This window comes from Gekko japonicus, unplaced genomic scaffold (assembly GCF_001447785.1).
Source record: "Gekko japonicus isolate JY-2015 unplaced genomic scaffold, Gekko_japonicus_V1.1 scaffold872, whole genome shotgun sequence".
Taxonomy (NCBI): Eukaryota; Metazoa; Chordata; class Lepidosauria; order Squamata; family Gekkonidae; genus Gekko; species Gekko japonicus.
Window position 1 is genome coordinate 658,265 of NW_015171529.1, and position 10,789 is coordinate 669,053.

The 10,789-nt window shown below is 49.8% G+C and overlaps 1 protein-coding gene across 1 annotated transcript in view; it reads right to left on the reverse strand.

The window, feature by feature from the left end:
* Positions 1–10,789, reverse strand: part of RFX1 (regulatory factor X1) — an 86,767-nt gene that overhangs the window by 30,175 nt on the left and 45,803 nt on the right. Inside the window, 2 exon segments of the mRNA XM_015419521.1 lie at positions 561–918; positions 7,114–7,208. Coding sequence (XP_015275007.1) covers positions 561–918; positions 7,114–7,208 — 453 coding nt within the window.

A 10,789-nucleotide genomic window follows, 5' to 3' on the forward strand; every position in this document is an offset into this window, starting at 1 on the left:
CCTCCTCCTGGCTCAATGAGGGCCGGAAGCGGGGCGGCCGGAAGCAGGGGGCGGGGCTTCATCATGTGCCCCGCCCCCCGTACCTCACCCAGGAGAACTCCGATCCCTCGCGTTCCCCCCGAAATGACCTCTGGTTTTAACAGAAAACCTTTCAACGATTACTGTGAGATGCCTTGAGGAAAGGCAGAATATGAATGTTTTAATAAATGAATAGATACATTCCACCGAAAACAGCGGCAATTCGATTAAAGAGGTTGTTAACATCCCTGCTGCCCCCGACCCAACACCATTATTGTCCCTGGTAAGAAAAAAGGAACAATCAGAACAGGCATACATTAGGGTGTTAAATCCCGAAATCTTCCCCCTAGTCTGTCCACTCCCAGGGAACCACTGCCACACTGATTCTGAGCATGTCGAAGAACGCGCTTTGGTTTGCACAGGCCAATTGGCTGGTCCTGTGAGGCTTCACGTCACTCTGTTTGAGCGGAGAATGCTACCCAGAGCAGAGGACCCCCAACAGTGTTCCCTCTAAGCTGAGTTAGCCCTGGGGGATGACTTACCGTTGCTGGGGAGGCACGGGTGGTGTGTGAGTAAGACTGGCTTGAACTGCCCAGCATGTAACCCCCTTGGATCACATAGGTTCCTGTGCTGCCGCTGCCGCTGCTCCCTCCGCTGCTGCCGCTGGTGCCACCGCCACCGCCTCCTCCGCCTCCGCTGGCTGCGGCAGTACCACCGCCGCTAGGGTTGGCTATGATTTGCCCTCCGGAGACATACATGGGCACCGACCCACTGGTGGCCACCGCCTGGGAGGTCGGCGGAGTGGGCACCTGCGTCGGGGTGGTCTGAGACTCGTAGTAGCTGGCTCCCGCGTTCTGCGTGTAGAGCGGGGTCTCGGTGTACGGGTAGGTGTTGGAGCGTCTGGAAAGGAGGAAGGTCGTCAGGGGCTGGCGCCAGCTGCTCCCCCCTTCCCGATGGGAGGATAGCCACTTCTCACCAAGAGGAGTTAGGTGAGTCAAGGGGCTGAGTCGATCCCGCCCCCCACAGGCGCAGTCACCCACCGAAACCTGCCTGCCCGCCTACTGGCCGAACCAGATGATTTTGTTGGTTTGTCTACATCAGGGACAGACAGGTTCACTCTGGTCATCTTCGGAGGCCCTGCTTTGGTTGATTGGTTGATCTGAGGCTAGATTGGTGGCGCCCCGAGAAAGGGCCTTCTCGGTCGTGGCCCCGAAACTTTGGAACTCCTTCCCCACAGAGATCCGTCTGTCTCCCTCTATCGGCAGAAAAGAGCAAGAGTCCAGGAGCACCTCAAAGGCTAACGAAATTTGTGGCAGGGGAGGAGCTTTCGTGAGACACGGCTCACTTCCTTCAGAGATGTTTGAGCAGCGACTCCCGAAAGCTCCTCCCCGCCACAAATTCCATTAGTCTTTGAGGTGCTCTGGGACTCTTGGTCTTTTCCGTTGCCACAGGCAGACTAACGCGGGTACCCATCTCGATCCCTCTGCTGGTGTCTTCCGCCAGCCAGTGAAAACTTTTTTTGTTTCACTGGGCATGCTCCCAAATAGCTGCTTATTGGCCCTCCTCTCTGATTCTGGTGTTATTTGTATGCTGTGGGGTGGGGTGGGGAGAGGTTTCCCAATCCCAAATTTCCCTCCGTCTTGCCTAATTTGGTCTTGAGGATCGGCTAAAACTGATGCTTTTCACACTTTGTCTCTTATATTAAAAAAATGAATATTTTAGTGTGTGTAAAACATGCTGGGGGGGGGGAGGTAATCCTAACTATGATGTCTTATTTTTACGCTTGAAGGTGCTCAATGAATTCCAGAAGGGAAGCCATGGTCATTTCTTTTAACGATAGCCATGAGCAGGGATCATTTCGTAGAAAAAGAGGTGCAGGAGCTCATTAGCATAACTCATTTGCATATGCCACACCCCCTGATATCACCGGAAGTCTGTCAGAAGGCAACACTGGACTGTTTTGGATTGCTAGCTATTGGGGGGGGGGGCACGTGATAATCTGTCCTTCCAGAAGAGGGAGAGCTTGTACCTGCATAAAATGTGGTCTTAAAGGTGCCACTGGACTGTTTTGGATTGCTAACTGGGGGGGGGGGGGGCTTGGAGTGCTACTTGGTCTTAAAGGTGCCACTGGACTGTTTTGGACGGGGGTCGGGGGGGCCCTCTGCAGCTTACCTGGCTGCTTCTTGCTCTGACTGAGGGCTGCTGGGAGCAGGGGACGAGGCTTATTGCATGTGCCCGCCCCCTGGGCTCTTTACTGTCGGAGCTCCGCTTCTGTGCCCTCCTGCAGGAAATGACCCCAGGTCACGAGACACCTTAAAAAGGAACCTATTTGTTGAGGAGTAATAAATTTGCCCGCCTGTACGGTGTCCCACGGCTCTCTTGTTGTCATAATATACAATTAATTTTGTATATAAGCAAGAAGAAACCTCTTCCATTTTGGAATTATTTCCCATCTTTTCGTTCTTGGATGCAGTTTCCCATTTACTATTTATTTTTTTAAAAAAATCTTCAAAAAATCCAGATGTGCCTGTTGTTGCAATTGTAAGAAGGAATGTTTTAAAGCTGTGAGAGACGTAATTTTAAGTCTCTCTCTGACTTTTTGAATGGAATGTTCTAACAACCGTTAATGCAAACTTTGGGGCTTGAAAGCTGCATTCGTTGATGAACACTGATCTCTCTAGACGTTTCGTAATTTTAAGTCTCTCTCTGACTTTTTGAATGGAATGTTCTAACAACCGTTAATGCAAACTTTGGGGCTTGAAAGCTGCATTCGTTGATGAACACTGATCTCTCTAGACGTTTCGTAATTTTAAGTCTCTCTCTGACTTTTTGAATGGAATGTTCTAACAACCGTTAATGCAAACTTTGGGGCTTGAAAGCTGCATTCGTTGATGAACACTGATCTCTCTAGACGTTTCGTAATTTTAAGTCTCTCTCTGACTTTTTGAATGGAATGTTCTAACAACCGTTAATGCAAACTTTGGGGCTTGAAAGCTGCATTCGTTGATGAACACTGATCTCTCTAGACGTTTCGTAATTTTAAGTCTCTCTCTGACTTTTTGAATGGAATGTTCTAACAACCGTTAATGCAAACTTTGGGGCTTGAAAGCTGCATTCGTTGATGAACACTGATCTCTCTAGACGTTTCGTAATTTTAAGTCTCTCTCTGACTTTTTGAATGGAATGTTCTAACAACCGTTAATGCAAACTTTGGGGCTTGAAAGCTGCATTCGTTGATGAACACTGATCTCTCTAGACGTTTCGTAATTTTAAGTCTCTCTCTGACTTTTTGAATGGAATGTTCTAACAACCGTTAATGCAAACTTTGGGGCTTGAAAGCTGCATTCGTTGATGAACACTGATCTCTCTAGACGTTTCGTAATTTTAAGTCTCTCTCTGACTTTTTGAATGGAATGTTCTAACAACCGTTAATGCAAACTTTGGGGCTTGAAAGCTGCATTCGTTGATGAACACTGATCTCTCTAGACGTTTCGTAATTTTAAGTCTCTCTCTGACTTTTTGAATGGAATGTTCTAACAACCGTTAATGCAAACTTTGGGGCTTGAAAGCTGCATTCGTTGATGAACACTGATCTCTCTAGACGTTTCGTAATTTTAAGTCTCTCTCTGACTTTTTGAATGGAATGTTCTAACAACCGTTAATGCAAACTTTGGGGCTTGAAAGCTGCATTCGTTGATGAACACTGATCTCTCTAGACGTTTCGTAATTTTAAGTCTCTCTCTGACTTTTTGAATGGAATGTTCTAACAACCGTTAATGCAAACTTTGGGGCTTGAAAGCTGCATTCGTTGATGAACACTGATCTCTCTAGACGTTTCGTAATTTTAAGTCTCTCTCTGACTTTTTGAATGGAATGTTCTAACAACCGTTAATGCAAACTTTGGGGCTTGAAAGCTGCATTCGTTGATGAACACTGATCTCTCTAGACGTTTCGTAATTTTAAGTCTCTCTCTGACTTTTTGAATGGAATGTTCTAACAACCGTTAATGCAAACTTTGGGGCTTGAAAGCTGCATTCGTTGATGAACACTGATCTCTCTAGACGTTTCGTAATTTTAAGTCTCTCTCTGACTTTTTGAATGGAATGTTCTAACAACCGTTAATGCAAACTTTGGGGCTTGAAAGCTGCATTCGTTGATGAACACTGATCTCTCTAGACGTTTCGTAATTTTAAGTCTCTCTCTGAATTTTTGAATGGAACGTTCTAACAACCATTAATGAAAACCTTCGGCCTTGAAAGCCGCATTCGTTGACAAATACTGATCTGTCTTGACGTTTCGCCGGTCTTTGCTGTTGGCGTCATCAGGAGACAGTCTGTTGTTGTAAAGGGCAACTGATGACCGTCTCAAGGAGGAAACTCTTTTTGTATCTGTGCTATGTAGACGGAACCCCAAATGGCGTCATTACATTGGCATCACTGGAATTTCCTTTTCTCTGCGAAGTAACTGGAGGGTGACGTAATTGTATTTGTTAATTAATTAATCAATCAGTTATCGTGTGGCAGTGTGTGTTGTATAGCCAGGGGATGCTAAGATTGTCTGGCAGCCAGAAGCCCTAGCTCTTTTAGCGTTACACACCACTAAGTGGCGAGCTAGAACTGTTTTTAAGGCAAGAGAGGTTTCAGAGGTGGGTTTGCCATTGCCTGCCTCTGTGTCACGGCCCTGGTATTCCTTGGAGGTCACCCATCCAAATACCAGCCAGCGTAGCTTCCAAGATCTGATGAGATGGGGCTAGCATGGGGGATCTAGGTCAGGACTGCATTTGCTTATAATATGGTAAAGGTTTCCACACTTTACTGATAGAACATCCTTTCTCCTGATTGATGTTCTCAGGGAGCTGTTCTAACATCCTTTCTTCCTAACTGATGTTCTCAGGGCGCTGTTCTATCTCAATAGCTTCTCTTCTAGACAATTCATAATAGCCATTAACCTTTGCAATTACTTCCACCTTGATCAAACAAAACGTTGTGATTTTCTTCTATGGTGAAACAAGCAGAAAAATCAGCAGTCGCCCAGCGCGCCACAGAAGGAAATCACAACATTTCATTGGATGAAGTGCAAGTGATTGCAAAGATGAATGACTGTTATAACAGCCGTAGGAATAAATGAAGAAAACTTTGAGAATACATGGTTAAGATTTTACAGATGGATGGAAGAAACCAACAAATAAATTATGTGGACATACAACCGAAGTACAAGGAAATATGAACTACAATTCTATTTTTTTAGTTATAAGCAATGATATAATTTAAAATATAAGGTGGGGAAAAATTGAAAAATACAATTTGGTAATGTTTGAGGTAATTTGACAGACAGATTAATGTTGCAAGCTGAAGGCCCCCCCCCCCCGTTGTATGTATGTTTGTTTGGCTGCGGTCACACACACAAAATAATCCACTTTCAAGGCACTTTCCAACTGGATCTTGCCAGTTCACACAAGTAAAATCCAGTTCGAAAGTGCACTGAAAGTGGATTGTTTCCTGTGTGTAAATGCAGCCTTTGTTTATTTTGTGTTTGTCTTATACGGAAAATTTTAAAAATTGTTAAAAAAAGGGAAAAGAAGAGAAGCTATCGAGACAGAACAGATTGGAACGTTCTAGTCGTATGCCTAAGCACGCGTGCTCCCTAGCTATGCAGCTCTTCCTGCTAGTCACAGTCTTTGCCGACCAAGAGGAATCCGCCTCTCTGGCAGAATGCTTGCCGGTTGTCTGGAAAACAGTGACTGCTAACAGCAGACAGTTTCAGAGGGTAGCCGTGTTGGCCTGCAGTAGAAGAGCCAGTTCAGGTCCAGGAGATCATACCCCGAAATTCTTGTCGGTGCCCAAGTCGATCCTAGACTTGAATCTAACTTTTCAGAGGCTTGGGGGCAGCTTTGTATCAGAGACGACTTTTTAAAATTTATTTATTATTTGCATTGATATCCCGCCCATCCCGCGAGCGAGCTCAGGGCGGGTGACGTCATTATAATAAATACAATTTCAGTTTAAAACACTACAGACGATTAAAACAATGGGTACGAATTGGCTGATAACATAATACAGTACAAGCAGTGGTCATTTCCTGCGGGAGCGGAACTCCTGCAGTAAGGAGCCCAGGGGGCGGGCACATGCAACAAGCCCCGCCCCCTGCTCCCAGCAGCCCTCAGTCGGGCCACGAGGAGCAAGAAGCAGCCAGGTAAGTTGCCTTCTGACACACTTCCAGTGATGTCAGGGGGTGTGGCGCATGCAAATAAGTTGTGCTAATGAGTTAGGCTAATGAGCTCCTGCACCTCTTTTACTACGAAATGACCCCTGAGTACAAGCGTACAATTATGCAACACGGATAGAAGATGGACTATACAGGCCGAAATACGTCAGGTCAAGTCCACTGGCCCTTTTGTGTAAGATTTTGGTATTTTTACATGAGGTGTGATGGGGCCCTTATATGTTTTTTTAATTCTTTCCTAATAAATACATGTATCTTTTTATATTACATACATTAAGTTTTTATTGCTGGCCCCCTACTCTGTTTGACTCACCTCTTTAGAGTTCTGGATCCCAGGTTTCAGGGTTAAGTCCCCCCCCCCTTTTTGTTCCATCTTTGGAATTCTGACATGTAGTGGGGAGGCAACCACAAAACGGTTGTCACATGGGGCGGAGCCAAACACAAAATGGCTGCCACAAAATGCCCCCCCCTTTTGTCCGTAGTATGTGCCTGACCCAGACAGGCATCCACACTTAGCTGGTAGCTAGCTCAAGCCCGGGGAAGAAGAGACTGGATTTATACCCCACCTTCCACTCCCCAAAGGAGCCTCAGAGCGGCTTACAGTCTCCTTTCCCTTCCCCTCCCCACAACAGACACCCTGTGAGGCAGGTGCGACTGAGAGAGCTCTCTCGAGGACTGCCCTTGAGAGAACAGCTCTGAAAGAACTTGTGACTGACCCAAGGTCACCCAGCTGGCTGCATGTGAAGGAGTGGGAGGGGGATCGAACCCGGTTCTCCCAGATTAGAGTCCGCGCTCCTGACCGTTACACCAAACTGGCTCTCTGGGGTCAGCAAGTGGCTAGAGACGGCCCCTTTATCCTCGAGGCACACTCACATGGTACTGGCCGTGTAGCTGGCATCTCCTCCTTCCACGTACTGCACTTGGTTGGGGTAGACGTGCTGCACGGGGACCTGCTGGAGCTGCTGGACCTGGGGAGGAAGGAAGCGGCAAGGAGAGGGAAGGCAAAGGGGAGGGGTGAGGCAGGAAGGGGCCGGCCTCTGTCTCAGCTGGCAGGGCCACCGCTCCACACTCCCGCTGCCCCCCACTCCCCGTAAAGCCGGTTTGCCTCTGCCTTTGTCAACCGGCTCGTGGCTGATGTTTTGTCTTTGTTCGTAGCCTGACTCTGAGCTGCCACTGAGCTAATCATAACCACGGCAATAGCCATAAGGTAGTTTCAGCAAGTAGCAGTGACGGTCTGCAGTGCAGCAGCTAGGTCTGAATCCAGGACCACCTTAGAGACCGATGAGATTCCCGGGGTAGGAGATGCGAAGAGCCAAAGCTCCCTGTATCAGATACAAGCAGGAATATGTTGTACCTGCAGGTGACACTGCTTACACTCCAGAACCGCTGATTTCGGGACACAGAGTGTTGGACTGGATGGGCCATTGGCCTGATCCAACACTGGCTTCTCTTATGTTCTTATGTCTGGGGCAAGTGATGCTCTGTATTCTTGGTACTTGGGGTGGGGGGCAACAGTGGGAGGGGGCTTCTAGTGTCCTGGCCCCACTGCTGGACCTCCTGGGGCAAGGGATGCTGTGTATTCTGGGTGCTGGGGGGGCAACAGTGGGAGGGCTCCTGGTGTCCTGGCCCCACTGCTGGACCTCCTGAGGGCACCTGGTATTTCTGGCCACTGTGTGACACAGAGTGTTGGACGGGATGGGCCACTGGCCTGATCAAAGCGGTTGGGGGAAAAAACAAACCCTGCATGTAGAAATAGAAAGGTCAATTCCAAAAAAGCTAAGGTTATATAGAATCATAGTTTTAAAATTGTAAATAGTAAGAACTGTAGGTATTAAAAGCTGCATGGGGAGATCCCTGTGTGTATGTGTAATTTCACCAAAAAATTGGGGAGTTTTTTACATAAGGGGAACGGACCTAAACCCATGTAACTGAAGTTGAGGGTTTTTATGCACAGTTTTTAACATCTATAACTTGATTAAAGATTCCGTGATCCTACACGATTTTAGCTTTTGGGGAATTGACCTTGATACTTCTACACATATGGGTTTTCTTTTTTTCCAGCATCTTTGGGAAAGAGGAGGAGGTGGAGGGGACTGGATTTATACCCTGCCCTTCACTACCCAAAGGAGTCTCAGGGCAGCTTACAGACAGCTCACAAAGTGGGATTTTTGCTCACAAGACTCCACAGCTTAGAGGAAGCATTGCCCAGAGCCCCAGATATCCATTATAGCCTACAGGGACCCACCTCCCGAGAGTATAATGGAGCGCCCAGTGGCCATTACCCCCCTGCTTTCCGACATCCCTGAAGCGGCGGGAAGGGCTCTAAACCAGGGGATCCCCTGCCCCCAACTGGGGATTGGCAACCCTACCCCTAGGGATAGGGGTCCTCAACCTTTTTAAGCTTGTGGGCACACCTCTGGGATTCTAATACAGAGTGGTGGTCGCAGACACAAAATGGCTGCCACGGGAGGCAGAGCCAGACACAAAATGGTTGCCACAGGAGGCGGGGCCAGACACAAAATGGCTTCCATGAGAGGCGGAGCCAGACACAAAATGGCTTCCAAGAGCCAGACACAAAATGGCTGCCACGAGAGGTGGAGCCAGACACAAAATGGCTGCCACAGGAGGCGGAGCCAGACACAAAATGGCTGCTACAAGAGGTGGAGCCAGACACAAAATGGCTGCCACGGGAGGCGGAGCCAGACACAGAATGGCTGCTGCAGGAAGTGAAGCCAACCACACAGAGGAAACCTGAGTGCAGGAGAGTAGAGGGGTCACTTAAAAAATCACAGGGGGAAACAGGAGTGGGAGAAAATAAAACCAACACTTGGGTGGCAGCAGCAGCTGAAACGTTGTCTCAATCACAGCCAATCAGGAGGCCTGCTGGTCAAGAGCCCCGTCTGGCCATGCCCACTTTCTAAAAATACTTGGTGGGCGCCATGTTGAGGACCCCTGCCCTAGGCCCTGGTGTCCTTCCGAATCCCCATAGCCAAGCTCCACCTTGACTCAAGGAAATGAGACTCATGTCAAAGCTGAGGGCCCCCCCCCCAAGTTTCAACTCCTGCGACGGGGGGGGGGGAAGGAAGACCATCTGGTTCTCCACCCCCGAGTCCCACCGGAGGAGGAGGAGGTGGCACCGGGGGGGGGCCTCTGGTTAGCTCCCCTGGCCTGCCTCTTCGGGAAGCAAGTGCGCCCAGAGCCCGCCGTTCTCGGACCTCGGCGGGCGCCCTCGGCGGGACCTACTTTAAGCGCTGTGGCGGCCGTTCCGAACACTAGCACCTGAGGGACTCTCTGAATCTTGACTCTCTGGTCGGGGCTGGCGTGGTGAGTGGAGAGGAAAGGCAGCTGCTCGATCACCACCTTTTGCTGCGGCAGGAGGAGGGGCTGCGGAAGCATGCGGACCAGCTCCACCCACTGCTCCGAGGCGCAGTCGAGGGAAGGCACGTAGTGGAGCCTGCCCTCCGGGCCGGACAGGCAGCAGCCGGCCAGCTGGGGTGCGCCGCTGCCTCCACTGCGCTCTAAGGAGAGGCCTTGCTGCACTGCTCGCTGCTCTTGCTCCGGCGACTGCTGACTGCTCTTAGGTGAAGGGCCACTGTCTGCGCTCTAGACAATAAACAGAAAGACTGAAGGCGTCAGGGGCGAGGGGAGGGGCCGGGCGAGGCCTACGGGGGGAGTGCGGGGGACCCAGGCTGAGGGGAACGTCTCCCAGCTCTTCTGCGTTTGACCCGTGGGGGGGGGAACCCCACGAGTCAAGTCGCAACTGACCCCCGGCGACCCCATAGGGCAGTGGTGGCAAACCTATGGCACGGGTGCCAGAGGTGGCACTCAGAGCCCTCTCTGTGGGCATGCGTGCCATCGCCCCAGCCAGGCCCAGACCATCATTAAAGGGTTGAATTCTCTGCCAAATAATTTTAATGAAAGCATTTGGGATTGCTTTCCTTACTTTGTTTGGATCATCTTAAGTTAATGTATGAGTGTTTTTTTTCTAAAGTAAAACCTCAGTATTCAGGTAATATGACAAGGCCAAGCTCGCTTGGGCTGCCCAGATGGAGGCGAGAGACGAACAAGAGGTGGTTGGCCATTGCCTGCCTGGGCAGACCGACCCTGGGCTTCCTGGCTGGTCTCCCTTCCAAGGACTAATCGGGGCCGCCTCTGCGTAGCAACCCTGGACTTCCTTGGTGGCCTCCTCTCCAAGGACTGACCGGAGCGGACCCTGCTTGGCTTCCGATATATGACAAGGCCAAGCTAGCTTGGGCTGCCCAGATGGAGGCGAGAGACGAACAAGAGGTGGTTGGCCATTGCCTGCCTGGGCAGACCGACCCTGGGCTTCCTGGCTGGTCTCCCTTCCAAGGACTAATCGGGGCCGACCCTGCTTAGCTTCCGAGATCTGATGAGATCAGGCTAGCCTGGGCCGTCCAGGTCAGGACAAGAGACAAACGGAGGTGGGTTTGCCCTTGCCGGCCTCTGCTTAGTGATCCCGGACTGCCTTGCTGGTCTCCCATCCATATGGTAAGCAAGGCTTCGTTTTGAAGAAGAGGAGAAGAAGAGG